The sequence below is a fragment of the Chiloscyllium plagiosum genome, unplaced genomic scaffold (genome assembly GCF_037043375.1).
Source record: "Chiloscyllium plagiosum isolate Xiang-an unplaced genomic scaffold, Cpla_swu_hap1 HiC_scaffold_4, whole genome shotgun sequence".
Taxonomy (NCBI): domain Eukaryota; kingdom Metazoa; phylum Chordata; class Chondrichthyes; order Orectolobiformes; family Hemiscylliidae; genus Chiloscyllium; species Chiloscyllium plagiosum.
Genome location: NW_028270142.1, coordinates 27978934 through 28004810, shown reverse-complemented (window position 1 = coordinate 28004810; position 25877 = coordinate 27978934). Strand labels below are relative to the sequence as shown.

The window sequence follows — 25877 nt, the reverse complement described above, 5'->3', positions numbered from 1 at the left end:
AATGTTGTAGTTTCAACCAGTTACTATAGTAGTAAATTCCTCAGGTTTACCACTTTCTGGGTAAAGAAATTTCTCCTCATCTCAGTCCTAATTGGTTTACCCTTATCCTTAAACTGTGACCCCCTGATTCTGGATTCCCCTCATCATTGGGAGTATCCTTCCTGCTCTAGCCTGTTTAGTGCTGGTAGAATTTTATAGGTTTCTGAGATTCCCCCTATCCAACTTCATTCTTCTAAACTTCAGTGAATACAATTTAAACCAGCTCAGTCTCTCCTCACACATCAGTCCTGCCACCCCAGGAATCAATTTGGTAAAACTTTGATGGAATACTTCTATAGCAAGAACATCCTTCTTCAGATGAGAAGACCAAAACTACACATAGCAGGAGAAGACCTTATAGCATTTTGAGTCTGCTCCACTATTCAATCAGTTCACGAATGTTGGATGGGGCGATCTAAGATTGTCCTAGTATGTATTCAACTCCTCTTTCTTGTCTGCCCCTATTACCCTCGATTCCCTATTTAAGATGTCACAGCTGATTATTCTTGGAAAAGCTTTGGAAATATAAATTATGATTTTGTTTGTTTGAGAACAATGTACCAGAAACAGTGAATCCATCTTAGCTTTTGAATGCCAAAGGAAATTACAAGACATTAAGTTGTTTACAGCATGCATGTTCTTGCTTTCAAACTTAGTCAGAAAAAATTGAAAAATGTTGAAGACATATAAATTTACTGTTTAAAAGAAACTTAATTTTAAACTAGCTTGAGATGGAGGATGTTCAACATAGAAATGGTTTTAAATAAGTTTACATTTTTTTTGTAATTTATATGACTTAATGAGCTGGGAAATGTGGATTGGACACGCCTATTTGAAGGGAAGTCCACATTTGATATGTGGAAGGCTTTCCAAGATAGGTTAAAGATAGGGCAGGATAGGCACGTTAAAGGTAACGGATAGGAAAGGCAAGATTTGTGAACCGTGGATGACAGGAGAAATCGTACGACTAGCCAAGCGGAAAAGGGAAGCGTATGTAAGGTCCAGGCAGCTAAGAACAGAATGGGTCCTGGAGGAATATTGGAAGAGTATTAAATGAGGAATCAAGCAGGCTAAAAGGGGTCATGCAAAAGCTTTAGCGAGCAGAATTAAGGAGAATCCCAAAGCATTTTATTCTTAAATAAGAAGCAAGCGGGTAACTAGAGAAAGGATTGAGCCACTCAAGGATAATGAAGGAAGGCTGTGTGTCAAACCTGAGAGAATGGGTGAGATTCTGAATGATTACCTTGCATCAATGCTCACTGAGGAGAGGAACAAGATGAATGTTGAGATGAGAGATAGAAGTTTGATTATTCAGGATCACGTTGACATAAGTAGGGAAGATGTGTTGGATAGGCTAGAGGTTATTAAGTGGACAAGTATCCAGGACCAGATGGAATCTATCCCAGGTTGCTGAGGGAGGCGAGAGAGGAAATAGCTGGGGCCCTGATAGATATCTTTGTGGCATCCATAAACACAGGTGAGGTGCTGGAGGACTCATGTTGTCTCCCTGTACAAGAAGGGTAATAGGGATATTCCCTACAGACCAGTGAGCCTGATGTCAGTGGTGGGAAAGTTGCTGGAGAAGGTACTGAGGGATAGGATCTATTTATATTTAGAAAAGAATGGGCTTATCAGTGATAGGCAACATGATTTTGTGTGGGGGAGATTGTGCCTTACCAACTTAATCGAGTTCTTGGTGGAGTGGGAGGGGGAGATGAAGTGTTGAGCCATGGGGTGGTTAGGTTGGTTGGTCCGGGTGTCCCAGAGGTGTTCTCTGAAATGTTCCGCAACCAACCCAACCACCCCGTGGCTCAACACTTCAACTCCCCCTCCCACTCCACCAAGGACATGCAGGTCCTTGGACTCCTCCATCACCAGACCATAGCAACACGACGGTTGGAGGAAGAGCACCTCATCTTCCGCCTAAGAACCCTCCAACCACAAGGGATGAACTCAGATTTCTTCAGTTTCCTCATTTCCCCTCCCCCCACCTTGTCAGTCAAATCCCTCAAACTCAGCACCGCCTTCCTAACCAGCAATCTTCTTCCTGACCTCTCCGCCCCCACCCCACTCCAGCCTATCACCCTCACCTTGACCTCCTTCCACCTATCGCATTTCCAACGCCCCTCCTCCCTACCTTTTATCTTAGCCTGCTGGACACACTTTCCTCATTCCTAAAGAAGGGCTTATGCCCGAAACGTCGATTTTCCTGTTCCTTGGATGCTGCCTGACCTGCTGCGCTTTTCCAGCAACACATTTTCAGCTCTGATCGCCAGCATCTGCAGTCCTCACTTTCTCCCAGTAGAGGTAGTACAGGCAAGCACGGTAAATTCATTTAAGATGCATCTGGACCGATGCATGAGTAGATGGGGAGTAGAGGAATTCAGATGCTTAGGAATTAGGCGACAGGTTTAGACAGAAGATTTGGATCAGCTCAGGCTTGGAGGGCCGAAGGGCCTGTTCCTGTACTGTAAATTATTTTTGTTCTTTGTTTAATTCTTGAAGTAGTAAGTACTCGGCTTCACAAAAAAAGTATGATTGAGAGAATGAACAGCATGTATTTTGAAGAATTTTGTTTGCTTTCTCAGTTTTCATTTTCATCACTGGTCGTTATTTCTGCCCATTTTTGATTTGTTAGATTTAATGTTCCATGTTCTTTAAAATGAGCTTTTAAGTACTGATTGGCTCAGATGTTTGAGTAAAGTGCAGGAAAGTTGTTTGCATTAACATTTAGCACCTGATGTATAATAGTAAAACCACTTCCCACCACTACATCAATCTTCCAGCAAATGGAAAGTATATAGAACGGATGCTGAATCTTTCCAATGCTTCAACTCTAATTTTATTCCATTGCATTAAGTTGGGAAAAGGGTGGGAAACAAGCACATACATATCCCCTGGCTGATGCGGTCATGTTTCTCTTGTGCTTCAAACAATAATGATAAATTGAATGTCTTATTCATCCACTATATATAAAATCATCATGCTTCATGTGGAATGTGGAAAGGTTGCATGCATAGAAACGGAAGGTAGTTAACTGCTGTTTTGGGTTCTGTCATTTTGGAATATTGGGCTATAACTATTGAGAAATCACCAAAATTAATGCATGCTGCTGGTTGTAGGTTTTATTCAGTAAATTATTGAATCTGAAATTTTTGGCACTCGTTTTCCTGACTTCTCTGGATGAATAAAGTTCACCTGGTAGAATGGAACTTGATTTTGAAATAATTTGAACCAGTACAAAACAATTCTAACTGTGTCTCTGCATTTTAAAAGATGGCTAAAAATACAAGTAATTGAAAAAGAATTCCACTTTGAAATCAATTTTGTGTTTAACTAACAGCATTTTTTAAAATCTGTTTTATCTGCTCAGGGACGAACACTCTTAATCTAGTTATTGTGATCTTTCTATTGTAAATTAGTTCTATGGGTTTGTTCCAGAAAATGGGTCTTCAGTGCATTCACACTACTGTACTAGCTTTCTATTCTGAATGGAAGTGGGCTTACTGCCTTCTACCTAACCTGTGTGAACAAAAAAAATAGCTTTACCTTTGTTAAAAAAAGGGACAAAATCAGAAACTGCTGGAAAAGCTTAGCAGGTTACTCAGCATCTGTGGAGAGAAATCAATTAACATTTCGGGTCCAGTGACCCTCCCTCAGAACTGATGGTAGCTGGGAAAATGTTTGTTAATATGCAGCAGATAGGATGAGGGAATGGGTTTAAGAGTAAATCATAGTGGGAATGGAGCCCACGTTTTTAAAAACTTTTAAAGAGTTTGCTTTTCCTGTGGTCTAGATTCAGGTTGTTACTAGAAAGAGCAGAGCTCCAGTCTTCAGTAGAAACAACAAGTATAACAGAAAAGCAGTTTGCCTCAGAGCGCTGTGAAGTTCATTAACCTGATGGCATTTTATCCTACATTTCTTTGAAATTTGAGCAGTTAGATCTGATCAGTATGGCATGTGTTTATGAAGCTTTATTATTGACTAGCAAGCTTAAGTCAATGTCCAAACCAAACTACATATTTTGCTGACACTGCAGTCAGAACTTGAACTTGAATTTTTTTTTAAATTGACTCCTCTCAAATCCACAGACTGGTCTGGCCCATGTACTGATTCCCAATTAGCCTCCGTACTGGCCTGGAAAGCCATTTGGTTAGAGCATCATCATATGCCAAGAATAAAATGTTGAAATGATTAAACACCTTTTTTTGTGTTGCAATTCGATTGTATTTTTTTTAAAAAACAGTCTGTTTCTTCCTATTTTTTCCAGGTATGATTATCGTGAAATGTTACACAATTCCACTTTCTGTTTGGTTCCACGTGGCCGTAGATTGGGATCTTTCCGGTTTCTGGAGGCTTTACAGGTAATTCATGAATGGCACATATAGATGATGCTGTGCCACATAATCTTGAGCTGAAAAATATATAGCTGACACTTTTGTGTATATTTACCTCGTTTGCATGAGTAATAACAATTTGCTGTTTACTCATTACTGTTTGTCAAAGCTGCATGGCGTAGGTTTGTTCTTCTGTTTCCTGTAATTGTGACTGCACTTCAACAGAACTTCTCGTCGTAAAGTGCTTTGGGATACTGTCATTGTGAGAAATGCTATTTTATTGCAGGTATTTCTTTACTGTCTGGAAATACTTGCATTCAGGGTCCCATTGGATAAGATATAAAGGCAAAGGCCAATTCTAATCCTTTTGCACTGGTTCAAAACTTCAACCAGACTAAGTGTGCATAACCTTTTATAAGCAGGTAAGGTCCTAAGGAGTGTTGTTGAACAAAGAGATCTTGGAGTGCAGGTTCATAGCTCCTTGAAAGTGGAGTTGCAGGTAGATAGGATAGTGAAGAAACCATTTGGTATGCTTTCCTTTATTGATCAGAGTATCGAGTACGGATTGGGCGGTCATGTTGCAGCTGCACAGGACATTTGTAAGGCCACTTTTGGAATATTGCATGCTGTAGTGGTCTCCTTCCTATTGGAAGTGAAACTTGAAAGGGTTCAGAAAAGATTTACAAGAATATTGCCAGGCTTGGAGGATTTGAGCTATAGGGAGAGGTTGAATAGGCTGTTTTCCCTGGAGTGTTGGAGGCTGAGGGGTGATCTTATAGAGGTTTATAAAATCATGAGGGGCATGGATAGGATGAATAGACAAAATCTTTTCCCTGGGGTAGAGTCATCCAGAACTAGAGGGCATAGGTTTAGAGTGAGAGGGGAAAGATATAAAAGAGATCTAAGAGGCAACTTTTTCACAAAGAGGGTGATACGTGTATGGAATGAGCTGCCAGAGAAAGTGGTGGAGGCTAGTACAATTGCAACATTTAAAAGGCATCTAGATGGGTATATGAATAGGAAAGATTTGCAGGGAAATGGGCTGGGTGCTGGCAAGTGGGACTAGATTAGATTGGGATAGCTGGTCAGGATGGATGAGTTGGATTGAAGGGTCTATTTACATGCTGTACATCTCTATGACTCTAAGTAATCTTCTCAAATAGAGCCTTGCAGTGTATAACTGTGATCCCGACGTCTAGCTGTCCAGTCCTCAAACTCAGTCTTGAGGCTATTTATTCTTGTTTTATATTACCTGTATTATCCTATTTGAGTTTTTTCAGAAATAACTTTTTTTTCACAAATAAATCATAAATTAAATGCACGGCGTTCTGTTTCAACATTTTGTGATCCAAGTTAATGACAATATAGATTTAAACTTAACTCATGGCCTCTGAAATTCCCCAATACACATTCATGCAACCGACTAAGATAAAAAGTATGGGACACCTACAGTACTGGATTGGATGAGTTCAGATATGACGTTATTCCAATGAAGTCTGACCACCGTTAGTGTAGTAGAGGACCTCAAGTGAGCTGAAGTGATTTCTAAATTATTCTGGCGCCACATATTTCTTACTTTTTTTTTAAACTTCTGAGCATGAAATACTTGAAATAGTGATTAGCAAAGCTAAATAAAGGATACTTCAGTCAATTTTAAGTTTCATATTTATATCCGGTTGGCATCAGTTCTGTACAGTTTAGGTTCTGGGTGAAACGCAGCCTATTAAAGACTAGTGAATGAATAATAAAGCTAGTACAGTTCAGATATTCCCTTGGGTAACCAGTATTGTATCATGAGATAGCATCTTTTGGTGCTCTAGATTAATTGATTACTTAGTGCATGTAAGGTATGGCTAACAGTACTTGGTCTTGGCAATAGAAAGGCATTGAACCAGTGAAAAGTTATGGCAGTCAATTTGTAATGAATCAAAGTCAGTTGTACACTTCGAACTTCTTTGTTAAAACAGCCTACTTTCTGCTTATTCTATGTTGAGCGGCAGGCCATAGATGGTTTATAGTGGCTTTTTTAATGTTAACTCTTAGACTATTTCTGAATTCTACCCTTCTGCTTCAATCTCCATGGTAAATCCCCTAATCTCTGTTACTTGTCCCTTTCTACATTCAATAATTAATGGGGAATATTGTTTTGTTAATACTAAACATTAGAATTAAATATTTATGGTATAAACGAGACACAGAACCACAATGGGATATTTAACCATGGTCTTTTATTTCTTTGCTAAATACCCCATAGTGTTATTGGAAGATGATCAGGCTGTTTTTCCTTACCTTAATCAAATTAACCAAAGCAGTTTAATAAGTACTGATTCAACGTGTAATTCATCACCATTGCTGTTGTGGGGCCTTTGTGTTAGGTTGGGTGTCATATTTCCTTACATAAGTGATTTTACTTCAAAATAATACATTAGCTGAAAAGCACTTTGGTATATATTTCCAATGTCAGAAGGCACAATATACAAACAAGTTTTTACTCTCAAGATGATAACTAAATATTTTCACAAATTAATTGAGCATTCAGTAAGGAAGTGTGAACATTGTTTTTACCTCCAAGAAATGGAGCTAAGTGAATATGCATTAAAATAAGTGTCTCAGCCAAAATTCTGACAGCACAGAGTTCTCCATCACAGCAGCTTTGGTATTGGGAAATGTGAGGGTAGTGAGGAAGAGAGTGAGAAGTACCTTACTGGGCAACAACAACATCAGGAATCTTGCTCCTCAATTGCACTCAAATCCTAAGTGTTGGTTTCAAACTATCAGTTTGTATGCAAGATGGCACAGCATCATATTTATTTTATTTTCTTCTTTAATAAAAGCTAATAGCTGGTGTTCATTTAACTGATGCAAAATCCCACAAATGAAAGCAACTGTTTAAAAACCGTAAGTGGTATAAAATGATCACAATTAGAAACTTGTAAACCTTTGTCATTTTGTTCCATTTTGTCTTTTGTTTTACAGAACTGTATTTTCATTTGTTTAGTCATGCAAGTCATGGAATTTGTTAATGATTTGTTCAGTGGCAATCTTTAGAGCTTTTACCTGATGGTTAATAAATTATCAAAATGTGTGCATTTTTAATATTGAATATCTTGTGACTTTTCTTTTTGCATAACATTGAGTAAAAATGTGCAGCTCTTCTGCGTTAAATGTTTATGTTCAAGCAGTGAATCTGTTACTTCCATATTTTGTCCTCCATAAAAGGTTTATCAAATAAGAAGGAAAAAGAAATACAATATTTAAGTCCATTCTGAAGAAGAATCATATTGGATTCAAAATATTGACCCTGTTTCTATTTCTACCAGGCTCACTGAGTTTTTCCAGCACTTCTAGTACTTCACTTTTAGATTAGATTAGATACCCTACAGTATGGAAACAGGCCCTTCGGCCCAACAATATGTATATATTATATGTATATTACACAGGCTGGTTTGTGAAAATGTTCCCATGTCTAAAATCTCACTGTAGATGCTATATTTCGTTAAAAGTTTGCATCCTTATTTAGATATTTTTATCTTTGACCTATATTTGTACATATTCTATTATAACTATCACAGGCTGCATGTATTCCAGTGATGCTAAGTAATGGATGGGAGCTGCCATTTTCAGAAGTAATTGACTGGAACCAAGCTATTGTCGTTGGGGATGAAAGGTTATTGCTGCAGGTAGGAGAATTATATTTAACAATATGGATTTAGCTCTGTCGTCATTCATATTTTAAAAATTAATGTTCAACCATTTTGAACAGGAAAAGAGAGAAACTATAGGCAAATGTACATTGTTTCCAAATTTTTATTTATATCATCAATGATTGTATAGCAAAATGTTGAATTCAAAAGACCTATAGCCTGTTCTTCAGTCCCATAATGACAAAATTCTGGGGTCTATATCTGCCTCATGTTGAAAGAACCTTATAATTTACATGAATGTCTCAACATCAGAACAGGTGAGGAAGATCAGCAAGGTTCCAGAGCATTATCTGATTGTCCTTGCTGAACCATTACTGGGGCTCAACTGGATGAACTGATGGTGAAATTGCCTGAGTTCATAGATGAAAAACAGGCCCTTGGTTGAGCAACTAGATGGATTCTCTATTTGTAGAAGCATTGTCGAGCAAGTTTCACAGGCACAGCTTATTAAAACAGTTTGAAGTCAAGGAAACGTTTGGAGAACTAGCATGTAGATAAGGAAAAGTTCTGTTGTAGCACTGGCAGTGAGTAATCAATATGTTACATATTTTCAAAAGGAGAGCCAGGAACTTGGGCAATTACAGACCAATTAATTTGGGGAAGGTTTTAGATTTTAAATGTGAAATTAATTATTTAAATATAGAAAATCATTAAAAGTGCTTTGTGCAAATTTCAGAAAGAAAGTTGTACTTGAACAACTCATGGAACACAGGAACAAGAGTTTACCATTCTGCCCCTCAAGTCGCCTTCATAATTCTAAACCATAGCTGACCTACCTGAATGCTGCATTCCCATGCTATTCCCATATCTTATTGATATTAGTAACAGAAAATCCATCAATCTGTCTTGAATTTTTTTAAATTAACTTCCACTATGTTGTGGCATTAGTCAAAATAGTAATCTATCTGTTGAACCTCTGCTGCAGTCTCTCTATCAGAAGTCAATGGGACTTCTTTAGTCAATGGGACCAGAACTGCGCGCACAATCCCTGATGAGGTCTCACAAGTATTCTACACATTTGAATTAAGACTTCTTTGCTCTTGTACTCTCATCCTCATATGATAAAGGATAGCATACCATTTGCTTACAAATTGTTTGGTGCATCTGCATGCTAACTGTCAGTAGTTAAAATAAGGATACTTGAGTCTCTTTGGGCATTGACATTTTCCAGTCACTTGTCATTTGAGAAATAGTTTGCTGCTTTTTTCTTCCTACCAAAATAGGTAACTCTTACTTATCCACGTTATATTTAATCTATATGCTTTTGCACATTAAATCAACCTGTTTAAATCACCTTGAAAACCTCTTTGCATTCTCTTAGTGCTCATTCGCATCAAGTTATGTATCATGTAAATTATTACAATGACCTCCCACATCCAAGTCATTGTTTTGGATTTGGACCAGCTGGGCCCCAAGCACTCATCCTTGACATACTCCACTGGTTACACCCTGCCAACCTGAGAGTGACTTATTTATTCCTATTTGCTTTCTGCCTGTTACCCAATCCTCAATCCGTGTGAGTATGTTACCCCTAATCCCATGGGCTTCAATTTTGTTTACTAACCTACTGTGGGGGAATTTATCAAAATCAACTATCATCCTCAAAAAATTATCAGATTTGTTAAACCTATTTTCCCATTCCCACTCTGTGGAGACAATTATTTTGTAAATATCCAGTAACTGGATCCTTTATATTTAAAAAAATCCAAAAGAACTGCAGATGCTGTAAATCAGAAACTAAAACAGAAATTGCTGGAAGAGCTCAGAAGGTCTCGCAACATCTGAGGAAAGAAATCCATTATCATTTCAGGTCAAGTGACCCTTCCTCAGAATTGATAGTAGCTAGGAAAACATTGATTTATATATATAGAAGTGGGGGGGGGGGGGGGGGTTTGAGTGTGTAATGAGTAAACGATAGCTGGGGATAAAGTCCAAAGAGAGAGAACAACATTTGGACAGACAAAGGAGTGTCCAGCTATTCTTCTGGCCAGCATTTATTGTCCATCACTAATTGTCCAGACGGCAGTAATGAACCAACAATTTTGCTATCAGTCTGATGTTGCATATAGGCCAAACCATGTAAAGACATCAGTGAACCAGATAGGATTTTCTGACAATCAGCAATGGATTCAAGGTCGCCATTAGACTCTTTAATTCCAGATTTGAATTATTGAATTCAAATTCCACCATTAGCCATGGTGGGATTTGTATCCAGGTCCCAGAACATTATCTAAGTTTCTGGATTAATAGTCTGATGATAGTATCACTAAGTCATTACCTCCTCCTTGAAATGCAGTTTAAGCAAATCTCAGGAAATTTGACAAGATCGAAGACCGAGCAGCCAGCCTAATTTGCACAGAGTCCACTTCCACTCCCTCTACCATGTCCCTACAGGATGCTCTGCAGTAACTCATCAAAGCTCCTTCAATAGTGCATTCCACAACCTTCATTATCCAGAAAAGCAAAGGCATCAGATATGTGGAAACATCACCACCTGCAAATGCCCCTTGAAGTCTCATTCTAAATTAAATTTTATAGGCGTTATTTCTTTGTTGTTCATTCAAAGTCTTGCAATACTCCCTTATAGCAATGTTGGGTGTATGCATAACACTCAGACTGCAGCAGTTCATGATGGTGGTTCATTACCATCTTATTGAGGGTAATTCTGCAAGAGTTTTAATGCTAGTCTGGCCAACAATGTTAACAAAATTGCTTCCCATGAACAAATAAACAGGAAAATGCATTAATTATTCTCATGTATGATGAGATTTGCAAGACAACACCAAAATAGGAGGCATGTTACAAATAACCAAAGGAAATCCTATAAAGCACAAATAGGATTGTGGAATACATGCAAATACATAAAGGAAATACAACTGTCAGTAAGTGAGATGGTACATTTTGACTTCTCAATAATAAATATTAGCAATGGTATTAGGCAGATTCGTGAAGGTGCTTCTTCTATTAGTCAAATCAATATATTGCAGGGAGATTTAAACTTTTAATTTATGAAATGTTGGTGTATGATATGTTTGAACAGGATGTTTCTCGTGGTTTAGATTTGAATTGAAAATTGTTTGAATTAGCCAAAATTTGTCATTGCCCTAATATATAAAGAATAATTTTTTATGTCTTTCTCCATTTCCAAACTGATTTCAAATTCGAAGATTACTTCATTTTTTCTGATGATTTATAAAATATTATGTGAATTAAAATGTGAATGAACTTTTGTTGCATTCTTCTCATGTTATAAATTAAAAATGGTATTGATTTCCCAAAAAAAGGCCAAAATCTTACAGTCAGTATCAATGCTGCATGCATTGACAATGTCTGAAAACACTTCTACAGCCAAACCCTTTACAATTGTTCAACCATTATCTATGGATCCTGGCTGAAGAGTTGAAGGGTCAGTGCAACCTCTTCAGGGGAAGGTCATTAGGCGTAAGAAGAAATAGAACAAGGGAGGATTTGCCTCTTTTTCACAACTGTAGCTACCATATCCAGATAAGTTTTTAAAGTTCTAAAGGTCTTTCAGTTCATGAATGCATGAGTGGGTAGTTGGGTTTGTGTGGGGAGGGGATTAGTCTCTTCCGATGTATGTTTGCTTGAGAAAGGTACAGTGTAATTGGGCCTGCAATTTTGTTCTGGAGACTAGATTTGAATACTGCCATGGCAGATGGTGAAATTTGAATTAAATAAAAAAATCTGAAATTGAGAGTCTAATGCTGTCCATGAATTCATTGTTAATTGTCAAAAAAAACCTCTTCTGGCTCACTAATGTCCTTGAGGAAAAGAAACTGCCATCCTTTCTGGTCTGACCTACATATGACACCAGACCACAGCAATGTGGTTGACTCTTAGCTACTCTCTGGGCAACTAGGGATGAGTAATAAATGCTGGCCCAGCTGGTGACACTTTCATCCCGTGAATGCATTTAAAGAAAACAAGTTTTCTTGTCATGTTAATTGACATTTTAGCCCTCTTGGTGAGTGTCATATCCAACGTTTGCCCCATCTTATCGAGTGTTATTCTTAAAGCAACTCACCAAAGTGGGAGATCCTGGAATAAACTGGCAACGCTGGCATCAATACCATCCTTACGATCATTGTATATGTAGACAAACATTCAGCTTGCCCTGCCTAGTTCCTGACATTTGCCTGCGCATAGCTGACAAAAGTGAAATCGACACTCACTTTGTAGGCACGGTCTTGGAGTTCCTGCTGGGTGGGGTGGTGGAGAGGCTGGACTTTCTGTTCCTCCAGAACCAGCAGTGGAAGCCACAACATCAGACCATATCAGCCTGGTCTGAGATTACTACCTTGGATGCAGCTGTCTCAGTCACTTCAGTGAATGTCCAGTAATCGAAGAAGGACAGTGCCCTTCTTTACTCTGCCAACTTAAGTGACACCTCACACTCACTATCTCTGCGACGACACCAATCTTCCACCAAGTCTTGACATCAAGATGAGCCTCCCATCTTAACGAATTCTACCACTTGCCTCACCAAACTGCACATCCCTCCGAGCATAAGCATCTGTAGCCTCGCAGGTCATAGGCTTGTGCTTTAACAGGGCAGAGGGCCAAAATGCTGACCAGGCTATTTTATTTAGAGGGGAAAATGACTCCTAGTTTTTCTAAAAAGCCAGAAAAAAAAAAAGCATTCTCAGAAACCAGTTGTTTGCAAATTCAGCTTGTGGCAGGAGATAGCAATTCTCTCCTGAAAGCAGAGTGAAGCCGAGTACTGGTTCAGGAATGTTCCTTTGATAGAGATGTACCTGCAGAGCAAGCTAGTTATGGGACTAGAATTGATGGGAATGATGCAAAGCTTACATAGGACTTTTAATCAGATAGTGACTGAGCTTGTTGTAAGGCGATATCTTCAAAGAGGGGGTCAGCACAGTCCAAAGATGTTGGCAAGGCTGAAGGGATTAAGCAAGGTTCAATGTAGATGCAGAGAGCTAAAATAATCCCAAAGATCCCACAGAAGGTAATAAAGCTTGCACAGATTAAGGGGGCTAAAGCAAAGGGCAGAGCCAGAGGAAAGTAAAGATATTGGAACAGAAGCAGCAGGGGTATGGTTGCCAAAGGGAATAGAATAGAATCACTCCAGAATGGAAGCAGGCCATTCAGCCCATTTGAATTTATACCGACCCTCTGAAGAGCATCCCACCCAGGACCTATCCCTATACCCCTGCGGTTTCCACAGCTAATCCATCTAGCCTACATATCCCTGGCCACTATTGGCAATTTAGAATGGCAAATCTACCTAACTTGCACATATTTGGACTAAGGAGGAAACTGGAGCATCCAGAGGAAACCTACGCAGACACTGAGAAAATGTGCAAATTCCACATAGTCGCACATGGGGTGGAATCAAACCCAGCACTGTGAGGCAGCATTGTCAACCACTGAGCCACCATGCTGCACCTTTTTTAAAACTGTACTCATTTTGAGGCAATGAGAGAGTCTGATAACCTCATTATACTTTGGTGGAATGACCTTCGATGGTCTTTCCTCACTGTGCCTTGGCAGCAGTTGCCCCAAGTTTTTAGTGTGTCCCTCAGCATGTAGTCTTGGGAGCATTCCTCCAAGATTGAAATGGGGCCAGGAAAGGTACCAAGCAGGCAAATTTCCCCTTGATGGTGTGAGTCAGGCAGCTGGAGCAGTCAGACTTGTATCCATGTAAGTGCTCTGACTATCAGTAACTAGTAGTGTTCATGGACAGGAAAATCTCCCAGTCCATGAATATGCAGACAATCTGTGACCACATCAGTCAGATAATGTAAACTGCATACATTATCGAGAGAGCTGTCATGTTCCCTAAATTCTGGGGCACCCACAGATGTCTGCATCTGACAAACCCTGAAATGAACCAACAGACTGACACCAACTAAAAAGTACAATGTTGCTCATACTTCCATTTGGGCTGTAGTAGAGCAGTCTCCTGAAAATGTGATTTGGATGCCTCTGCCTGAGGCAGTACTGTGCAATATAATCCCGAGACAGTGTGGCTCTCATCCTGGTTGTTTGCTGTGCCCTCCACAAATTGCACTGACGAAAGGAGTTTCTTGGCAAGGAAAGGATCAAGAAGTGAGGGGTTAAATTTGAGGAGGAAGCTAATGTTGAGATAGCCCAGGAGACCCCTCACAGACACCAATATAAGAGGGAATGATTAGACGAGCCAGAGTCACCTGAAAACCTCATAGCCACACACTTCCAGGACCTAAACCAATATACATACTTCCTTTACTGTTTTGTTTGTTGTGGACCATCTTGGAGGCCACTGTGTCTGCTATTTGACATGTCTCATTGATGAGAAATATTTATTTTGCAATAAATTGTTTGGAGTAAAAGTTCTATCTGCTTGAGAAAGGAAACTTTGAGAGATCTCTAGGCTCTGTTGCAACTGTGCACACCTGAATTGTTACACAGTGGATACTTCAGTGCATACCAGAAGACTCTTGTGGCCTAGTGTAGTATCCCTACCCTTGGACCAAGAGACCAGAGTTCAAATCCCATCTTCTCCAGAGGTGTGTAATAAAATCTCTGAACAGGTTGATTAGAAAAATAGGTCAGTGAATACCAAAGGCTGAGATATTCTGGAACATCTGTTCATCAAAGGGAATGGGGGAGCATTTAACCTTAAGGCTTTTGACATCTGTGAAGTCCTACTTGATGTTAATACTCCCACTATACCTTCTTCTTACAGTCCTGTGGAGTGTTGGGATTGTACACTGTATAGTCCAACAGCTGCTGAGAGTACGTTGAGATGGACAAATGCTGACACCTTTTCCAATAAGAGACATCTAACCACTGCTGCTTGTGACGTTACTAACACTGAATCCCCCACTATCAGCCTCCTGAAAGTTACCATTGACAAAAATCTCAACTGGAATCACCAGATAAACACAATGGCTAAAAGAGCAGGTCAGAGGCTTGGAATACTGTGGTGGATAACTCGCTTCCTGACTCCCCACTTGCCTGAATAAATGCATCTCCAACTTCAGTCAAGAAGCTTGATGCCATCCAGGACAATGCAACACACTTGATTGGCACCACATCTCCAAAGCTCAATATCAGCAGTGTGTACCATCTGCAACATGTACTGCAGAAATTCACCAAAGATCCTGAAATAATGCCTTGTAAACCTACGATCACTTCTATCTAGAACAATAAGGGTAGGAGCACCACCACCTGCAAGTTGCCCTCCAAATCACTTGCCTTCCTGACTTTGAAATTAAATTAGATGAGAATCCCTACAGTGTGAAAACAGGCCCTTCGCCCCACAAGTCCACACCGACCCTCCAGAGTAACCCACCCAGACCCATTTCCCTCTGACTATTTCACTTAACACTATGGTCAATTTAGCATGGACAATTCACCTGACCTGCACATTTCTGGACTGAGAGGAAACCGGAGCATCCAGAGGAAACCCACACAGACTCTGAGAGAATGTGCAAACTCCACACAAAGTCGCCCAAGGCTGGAATCAAACCCGGGTCCCTGGCGCTGTGAGGCAGCAGTGCTACCCACTGAGCCACTGTGTTGCCCCGAAATATATTGCCATTTCTTCACTGTCTCAAGGTCAGACCCTGGAATTCCCTCCCTAAGGGCATTGTGGGTCAATGGACTGCAGCGGTTGAAGAAGCTCACCACCTTTCAAAGGCAACCACGGACAAGCAATAAATGCTGGCCCAGCCAAGGGTACCTTGGTCTCACAAATGAATAAAGTAAGAACACTGTCTAACTCCTCTGGAAACCATTCAGTGTTTGGCCTCAACTGCTTTCTGTGGCAGAGAATTCCACAGGTTCACCACGCTCTGGATGAAGAAATGTCTCCTCAGCTCAATGCTAAATGACCTATCCCATTTCCTTAGACGATGGCCATGGGTTCTGGACTTCGCAGTCTTTGAGAGCATCCTTCCTGCATTTGTATTGCCTTATGTGTCGTTCTAATTACAGATCTAACTTGCGTATAGCTGTTGCATGACTGTCTTGCAAATTCACTAGTGTAGTTATGTTAATTGGCAGATTTTCTCACTGACCTGGAGGTTTATTCATCAATTAGAATGTTTAAATGATTAGCACACATTTTCTGCATTGGTTATTGTTCATTGTCTTGTCTTACAGATACCTTCAACAATAAGGTCTATTAACCATGACAAAATCCTAGCACTTAAGCAACAGACACAATTCTTATGGGAAGCATATTTTTCTTCAGTTGAGAGAATAGTATTGACTACATTAGAAGTGAGTATGACATGGGTTTAACATATGCCAATTTATCCTTTAATCCAACAATGAAATCTGTTCTATACTTTTCTAGTTGTTAGTAATAAAGTTTCTGCATGCTTAACTAGTTCTAAATAACTTTGTATTTTTTTGAGGGTGTTAATTTGGAAAATTATTTAACTCTAAGATTTCAGCATAAAATAGACATGTTATCTGCAATTGATTTTTTTAGATTAATTTCTGCTTATTATGACAAAATTGTGACGAATGAAGTTTTGACTTAACCAGTGTAAATGTAATGTAAATAGTAAATGTAGAAAGCCTATCCAACATCATTTCCTGGAATATCACTACAAAATACAAATAATTGAAAGCTTAGATTTAGTGTGAGATGGCAGGGATGTAAGAATAATGATATTATACTCCACTTAAATTTGAAACTGCATTGATGCTATAAACAGCCCTTCCAAACTTTACTCAAGTGGATTTGACAGCACTTATTCTTCAAGGCCATGTGACAAGCACATGCTTAGAAAAACTTTTGGTGTGAATTCTTTATAGTTAAAATCATAATGTAAGGAGTTAAAATTGGATAGGCAATGTAATTCTCAACAGAAAGTTCATTACCTCAGATCCAAACAGGCTGGCTATGAGGGTTTCACAGGGTGAATGTTTGAGACAATCCTATTGTTTAACCAATGTGTAAATTAATCTTTCCTTGTGCAGGACCCTAAATATTCTTTGCAGGGACATCAGTTATCAATTTGTAGTTTCAGTCTCAGATATTATACTTGCTGTTCACAATGTAGCAGTCTTCACAGTGGGAAGACGAAATGCAGATTGGTTGAGTGCTGTGTGGAACACTTCATTCAGACTGCATGCATTACATTAATCTTCCAACCACCAGTCATATTAATTTGCCACTCCAGCATCTAATGAAGCTGAAAGTGCAACACCTCTATCAGTGATTCAGCATAGACTGCTTTTTTTTAAAAATAGCAACTGTTGGTAATGGATTCTACTGTTGCCATTTACACCACCTCTAGATTAATTAGTAGTTTCTTGTTTTATTGTCAGTCGTGTTCACCTCACACCATCATCCCATTTGTCACTTAATCACTCCTATTTTCCATTTAATCACAGACATTTCCATTTGTTTTTATTCCCCACACAGCTACCACTTTCCGAATTTCTACTTACTTAAAACTTGATGTTTCTTAACCTCTTACCAGATCTGGTGAAAGATCATCGATCTGAAGCATTAACTTTGCTTCACTTTCCACAGTGATGTCTGATGTGCTGAGTATTTCCAATGTTTTCTGTTCTTGGATGTAGGTTTGCTCGCTGAGCTGGAAGGTTCATTTTCAGATGTTTCATCACCATACTTGGTAACATCTTCAGCGAGCCTCCAAATGAAGCACTGGTGGTATAGCCTGCTTTCTATTTATATGTTTGAGTTTCCTTGGATTCCAATGAAACTCAAACACATAAATAGAAAGTGGGTTATGCCACCAGTGCTTCCTGTGGAGGCTTATTGAAGATTTTACCTCGTATGGTGATGAAACGTCTGAAAACGAACCTTCCAGCTCAGCAAGCAAACATACATCCTCAACCTACACTACAAATCTTCTCACTAAGTTTTCTGTTCTTAGTGCAGGTGCTGGAAATCTGAAATATCTTGCTTTTGTTAGCTCATCTAGATGACTGGCATTATTATATTTAATCCAAGGCTGGATTAGTGCAGTAGTGAAAGACAATTGCTCACTGCAGTCATCTTCTAGCCTAACCAGGATTGTATGCATCCCTTATAATCATAAAGAAATAAAGTCTCTATAATTGGATAGCAATCAACAGTGAGGAACGCGGTTTATCTTTCAGTTTACCCTCACCCCAAATTTTTACCTTCTAATTATTTCGCTAGCTAAAATAAATAATTTATTTAAATATACTGGGAATAGAGTCTGGAAATTTCTGGTTTAGTTTGACTTTGTGTTTTGCTTATTAGACTGTTAAAACAAATTGCATAATAGCCTATATTGGGGGTGGCATTATACCTCAGTGGTTAACATTGCTAGCTCATAGTGTCAGGGATTCGTTCAAGATTCCCACCTTGGGCGACTGTGGAATTTGCACATTTTCCCTATGTCTGCGTGTGTTTCCTCTGGGTGCTCTGGTTTCCTCTCTCAATCCAAAATTGTGCAGATTAGGTGGATTGGCCATGGTAAATTGCCTGTAGTGTCCAGGGATATTTTGGCTAGGTGGATTAGACATGAGAAATGTAGAGTGACAGGGTGGGGAGGTGCATCTGTGTGGGATGCTCTTCAGAGGGGCAGTGTGGAATCGATGGGTCGAATTACCTGCTTCCATGCTTATAGGGATTCTATGATTCTATCTTGAAACACAGGATTAAGTTGTATCATGGCAAAAGTGAAAGCTCATTGCCTCCTAAATTGTTATTTTTGCTACTTTACTGTAGATTTAATTGTGGTACTCTTAGTGTACTTTTAGCTTTCATTAAGTAAACTATGATCTTCAAACATGTATAAGTATGATGTTGCAATATTTACTGTACTTGCTTTGAAGTTAAGTATATTTGTGTAAGCATAATCTATGCGCTTTATATGGAGTTGTTCTGGAAACTAAATAAGCAGGAACTGGCAAATGGATTTTGCAAAATATGTCGCCATTAATTCTATTTGTTTGGGAATTATGCATCCCCATAGTCATTGGGTCAGAAAATGGTAGAATTGCTAACGATGTATCTTTTTGATAGATAATTCAAGATCGAATTCTTAACCATATATCTCGCAATGGTTTAATTTGGAATAAACCTCCAGGGGGATTATTTAGTCAACCACAGTATTCAACGCATCTAGGAGATTTTCCTTTTTATTATTCTTATTTAGGTAAGTAGAATGCAAAATAATTCAGGCTGAAATGCAAGTATTCATGAATCGTAATATGCTGGTAACTTTTCATATGTTGAATCCTTTTCTTATACAAAGTATATTGACATCACATTTATGTATTTGCAACACAAGGCTTTAGCTATAAGTTACAAACAAAACAAGATTTAATCTCATTGTTAGATTGCTTCCTTGTATGGAAATGGTAGGGATTGCAAGCATGCCAACCTGAAATTTCACTGCTGACTGATTCTGTGCTGATATAGTTGTGGAAGAATTTTATGAATGCAATAATAATTTCAGTAGTAGTCTTTAGTTTTTGATTTTTGATATTGGATACAACCCAACTTGTGGGTCAGCATTTATTGCCAAATATTTATTGACTCACATTTTTGGAATGACCATTGTAAAGTTGGATTCCTCCTCCTCCTGTTTTTTTCAAATGAATCTGCAATAATGCAGATTGTGATTTTAATACAATTTGCTTTTTCATAGTTGTATTTAACAAATTTCAATTGAAAATACCATTTAGTGCACACATTACCATTGATTTTCAACTATTTATGGTGTGGAAAAGATACTATGTTAATTGCATATTCGCTCAAATTACTGATGATTTGCACTACTATACATTACCCTTGTAAAAACAGTAACTCGTTGCCAACCACCACCTGACTTTCGAGAAATTGTTGCATTTGTCATTACTTAAGAACTATACATGGCCCAGAAAGTTAAGGCTGATCCCTCACAACAGGAGAACTCCTGTAATATTGATAGAACATAGAAAAATACAGCACAGGAACAGGCCCTTCTGTCCACCAAGCCTGTGTCTACCATTATGCCATTCTAAACAAATCCTGTATGCCTGCACTTGGTCTGCATTCCCTGCCCATATGCCTGTCAAACTTTGCTATCAAGTCTACTTCTATCAACTTCCCTGGCAGCATGTTCCAGGCTCCTACAACCCTCTATGTAAAAACTGAAACTTGTCTTGCACATCTCCTTTAAACTTAACCCCCTAACCTTAAGCCTATGCCTCCTAGTCGTTGACATTTCCATCCTGGGAAAAAGAACTCCAACTGCACACCTTTCCATGCCCCTCATAATTTTATATATATATCTGTCAGGTCGCCTCCTCAGCTTCTGATGCTGTCATATTAATAGTCAAGTTTGTCTGACTTCTCCTTATAGCTAATTACATTCTAATCCAGGCAACATCCTGTTAAACTATGTTTGCACATTGTCCAAAGATTCTACATCCTATAATTTCGCAACGAGAACTGCACACAATGCTCCAGATGAAGCCTAGCTAAAATTTTATACAACTGCAATATGACTTGCCAACTTACTAAGAAAGGCAAACAAGCTGTATGTTTTCTTTACCACCTGATCCACTTGTGTTCCTACTTTCAGGGAGCTATAGACTTGCACCCCACGATCCTTCTGTATATTAGTATTCCTTAAGGGTCCTGCTAATTACTGTTGCATATGACCTTCCAACTGCATCTCCACACAATTGTCCGGATTAAACCCTATCTCTATTTTCCGACCCAATTTTTCAGCTGATTTATATTCTGCTTTGGTAAGCTTCCTTACTATCCGGAATTCCACAAATTTTAGTCTTGTTAATAAGCCTACTAATCAGACCATCAACATTTTCATCCAGATCATTTACATATATTATAAATAACAGGTGTTTATGTTCTTGCAAGTTCACAGACTTTTTTCTGGCTCACAAAATCAATATTTAAAATTTTGGAGTTTCATTCCTGCAGATAATAAATTCAGTATTTTCCCTTCTTTCTGTATCTTGCTCAAAATCAGTTTTTATTTACTTCTATTTGTTTCTTGTACCCAATTTTCCTTTGCTTTCTTCTCTAATATTCTTGTTTCATTCTCAGTCATATAATAACAACACTTATTTCACCAGGGCCAAATTGACCTTCCACACTTACCAGCTCCACTGTCAGCAATTCGCAGTGCACAAAGTTTTCTTTTCAGCTGATGCTGAGGGAAACCAGTGTAACTAATGGAACATATCATGAGTGTCTCGGCTCAAATGTGGGATTTGTATTAGAATCCTGATTGTGAATGGTAGTATGTTTTTTCGCCTAGTTTTAGTGAGCTGTAGTATATATTGTCAAATGCACTGCCTGCTTAAGTAACTGTCTTAAATTTCTTTCCGAGTGTCAGCAGCTTAAATTATCTGAATAGTTTTGATCTTTAACCTTTTCCTATGTTTTTGGTTTCAGGTATAAAGCCTTCATCTAAGTTTACTGCGGTTATCCACGTAGTGACTCCGCTGGTTTCGCAGTCACAGCCAATATTAAAGCTCCTAGTAGCTGTTGCTAAGTCCCAATATTGTGCCCAGGTAAATTGTCCATTTTTTTTCTATTTGATAGCTGATAAAATGTTTCTTCAACACTGTGGACATTTGTGCTTTTAAAATCTCCTCTCAAATTTCTTTTCTGCTCTCTGGAAGGCAGAAGTGTCAAATATCTTACTGTTACCTCATTAAATTGGCTGTAAGGTATTTAATGGCAGATGTTAACAACTACTTGTCTGTGGTGTTTTTACATTTGTTGGGGTTAAAACATAATCGACAGTTTGAATATGGGCTGATTTGATATCCTTCCCTTATCTTTGTAACCATAGTATGCAAAATTAAACTGATAAGGTGCGCACTTTTGAGGTCTACATTTAGTTGCTCCTTTTGAATTGGGATTGTTTTACCTGAAATCTTAGTCTAATTGCTCTATATTTGTTGAAATGTTGTCAAGATGTGTTTACAAATAAAATGTTGGGAAATGTTAAAGTATTGTCAAAGTAAAATTAATGATTGTCCTTTTGAAGTAAGTAATTATGTTGTCAATGCATAATTTATGAAATAGAGCATTTTAATTGGCACAAACTTAAAGGCAGTGTAAATTTTGTATATTAATCCCAATTGTTGGTTGGTTGTAGGTTATTGTGTTATGGGACTGTGACAAACCTTTGCCAGCCAAACATCGGTGGCCCTCCACTACTGTCCCTGTGTTGGTAATTGAAGGGGAAAATAAAGTAAGTTTTCTTAGATTGCACACTTCAATCTCAAAATACTTCATTATGATCTGTGTGTTGACAGTGGGCGATTGCTCATAGGATTTGCAGGCTTTGATAACTTTGTGTACTTCTGAATATAGCTTTGACATTTGCCAAAAAAATTGTAAGTATTTAAAGCAAAAATGCACTGTCATCAGATTAAAGTATATTTGATTTTTTGCTTATAGGCTTTCAACTGTTTGTCAATATTTGTCACTGTCCTAACTCCATGACCAAGCACTCTGACTGTTCCAGTGTTTATGCAGAGAGTATGCAATGAGGTTCAAATGTATTCTAAAACATAGCTGACGACATTGGGCCCAGTAATTTGAATTCCAGTAATACTAATGGTTTATAGGATCTGTGTTCTGTGCAATTTGTAATAATGAGAGAAATCATTGCATGTAAGGGTTTATTTTTAAATTAAATGTTTCAGTAGCTTTCATAGATGCAAACTGTGGGTAGATCAATTTTTTTATAATTTGTGCTGTGACCACATTAAGTGTCTTGGCTCATGGGGGGACATTCATTGGAAATTAGTTCAAGCTGTGGCTGCCATGAAAATATGCAAGCCAGGCGAGTGAATCAGTAACATTCAAGCTATCAACTAAACAGTTGAGTTAAACTTCTAAGCACAGGCTGTCATTGATACAATATTTATACTGTAAAGTGAAGTATGCTGAATTTTTGTTTTATTTTTTAACCCTTTCTGCTGCCTAATGAATTTCCTGCTTGAAAATGTATAGTATGAATTGTGCTCCAAAATGCAAGTCTATTTGGGGAAAGGCTAAACAATTTAAAACCTTTAGAATGTTAAAATTAAATCCATATTTGACGTTGAAAATTATCATGTATATTTATGAAAACAATTTTGAGTTTAATGTTTAAGATATCTCTGTGATTCATGTCATTCCCTTCTCATCTCTCCCATAATATCCTAAGGTTGCAAATTCCATGGGAATGTGTTTAGAGTCCTCTAGTGCTTTCTTTCGTCCTTTCTCTCAAACCAGCTAAGATGTTTGTCTGTCACATTGGTTTTAATTTTGTAATAAGTTACATCAACTCATCATTTTCTAAAATAAGTACTTGGAAATATTAACAAGTACTGTCAGGCCTAGAGAATTGCTATGAGTGTCACTCCCTTCACCAAGACCACCCATATTCCATAACAAAACCCATCTCCATGTTGCTTCAGCTTATTAGTCTTATCCATATGCACAACTATTCTAATGTTCCTGGCACTTTACAGGCTCTAAACTTCACATATAAAACTGATTTTTCTGAAATTGTTAGCACAGAAAAGGGCCGTTTGGCCCTATGTATCTATGCTAGTCAATAAAGATCTGACTGCATTAATCCCGTTTTCTATCTTCTGGTCCATAACTCTGGGTGCCATGTCAACGTAGGTGAATATCTAAATACTGCTTGAATATTGCAGGAGTTTCTAATTCATCCACTCCAGGCAGTTAGTTCTAGATTCCTACCACTCTCTGACGAAAAAGAATATTCTCCTCAACACTCTTATTGGATCTTTCCTATTCACCCTACCAATGTCCCTCATAATCTTATATGCCTCTGTCCAGAACTTTCCCAAATATGTGTTGCTTCAAAGACTATCCAGTGATTCCTCATAGATCAGACCTCATAGATCAGCAAGGTAGTATTCTAGTAAATCTCTTCTGCATCTTCTCTAGTGCAATTACATCTTCCTATAACACAGTGGCCAGCACTGTACACAATGCTCCAGGTGTGGCCTAACCAGTGTACTTTTTATGGTTCTGGTACATCTTTCTTGCTCCTGTACTTTCTGCCTCGTTTAATAAAAATCAAGTATCTCATGCCACCTTAACCACCTTATTTAACTATCCTACTTCCTTCAAGGATTTTTGGATATTCACACCAAGGTCTTTCTGATCATCAGTTCCTTCTAAAAAAATCTATCATTCATCATATAATCTCTTATCTTGTTAGTCCACATGAAATGTATTACCTTACTTTTATGTGTTCGATTCTATTTGCCACTGCTCTGTCCAGCTGACCAGTTCATTGATAATCCTCCAGCAGATTTTGGTGATCCTCCTCACAATGTACTACCCTACAGGTTTTCATATCTTATATAAACATCTTAATCATATTCCCTACATTAAGTCCAAATGATTAATGTACACCATAAACAATAAGTGCTGCAATATTTAGCCCTGTGGAACTCCGCTGAAAACAGATTTCCAGTCACACAATTATCTCCCTGCCATCGCTGTCTGCTTCTTGCCCCTCAGCCAATTTTGGATCCAGTATGCCATTTTGCCTTTGGTCCCATGGGCGCTATCACTTTCTTGACCAGTCTACATGATGGATGCACTAAAATTTTACTGAAGTCTGTGTAGACCCCATTAAAAGCATTACTCTCATCAACATTCCTCGTTACTTCTGCATAAATTTGATCAAATTTGTCAAACATGACCTTCCTTGAATAAATCCATGCCTACTATCCCTGATTAATGCATGTCTCTAAGTGGGAATATACTGTACTCTGTCCCTCAGAATTCTTTTTAAAAACGTAATCACCATGAAGGTAAGATTGAATGCCCTGTAACTTGTTAGTCCATCCCTTCCTCCATTTTTTTAATAATGGGACAATGTTAGCAGTGTTCCAAACCTCTGGCACTTTACCTGTGGCCAAAGGTTATTTGAAAATTGCTGCCAGATCCTCTGATATCTTCTCCCTTGACAGCCTGGGTTACCCCTCATTTGGGCCTACAGACTTATCCACTTTTCAAGTTGCCAAGCCCCCTCATATCTCCTCACTCGGTTTATTCAGGTCCTGACTTTATTGTCATTAAAGATGCAAAATTAATTATCAATTTTCTTCTACATTATGTATAGGTTATGAGTAGTCGTTTTCTTCCCTATGATGCCATCAATACGCATGCAGTACTTAGCCTTGATGAAGACACTGTTCTTTCTACCACTGAGGTAAGGGTACACCAATCTTTTAGCTCAGCTTGAAACCTACTGTCCTGTTTGGGAAGTTGTGCAGCTTAAGAAGATCTTGAATGTTATTGCTCTCTACTGAGCTATTGGACATCACTGAGGCTGGTGATGGGGACACCGCAATTGGCTTCATGCGTCTTGGCTGAGGAGAAGAGAATGTGGCTCGGATTAGTGTTCCTCATTCCTATTGGATGTGCTGTGCTGGAAAGCATTTGTGCACATGTTGAGTGAGAACAGAGTGGAGCTCCATTGCAAAAATTTAAAGAAAAGGCTAGATTATAGGATTTGTTTTTGATTACCACAGCAAAGATCCAGCACAAATACGAGACCAGATTTTCATAGTGTTATGCTGACTCCAAAGTCCTTCAAAAATGGTGGGCAAGGGATCACTGGTGTGGGATAAGGATGTGGGTAGCGAGTTTCTTCCTGCTGCATTCCCAACCTGGTCAGTTTCATTGTGAGGTTAAAAACTGAAAGGTCTCGGAAAATGTTTTTTTTGACAGATATGGAGGAAGGGTGAAGGACATGGTGTTGAGGCCCAGTGCCCAAGATAAAGAATGGCAAAAGAGAAAAAGGTGTAAAATACA

General features: G+C 38.6%; 1 protein-coding gene across 1 annotated transcript in view; it reads left to right on the top strand.

Annotated features, from left to right (window-relative positions):
- The window catches only part of LOC122549339 (exostosin-1-like), a 158050-nt gene that overhangs the window by 108597 nt on the left and 23576 nt on the right, over positions 1-25877 (top strand). The window contains exons 2-8 of the mRNA XM_043688988.2: positions 4310-4403; positions 7949-8056; positions 16211-16330; positions 19086-19218; positions 21471-21589; positions 22183-22278; positions 25183-25272. Of these exons, the coding sequence (XP_043544923.1) occupies positions 4310-4403; positions 7949-8056; positions 16211-16330; positions 19086-19218; positions 21471-21589; positions 22183-22278; positions 25183-25272 (760 nt within the window). The remainder of the gene's footprint in view (positions 1-4309; positions 4404-7948; positions 8057-16210; positions 16331-19085; positions 19219-21470; positions 21590-22182; positions 22279-25182; positions 25273-25877) is intronic.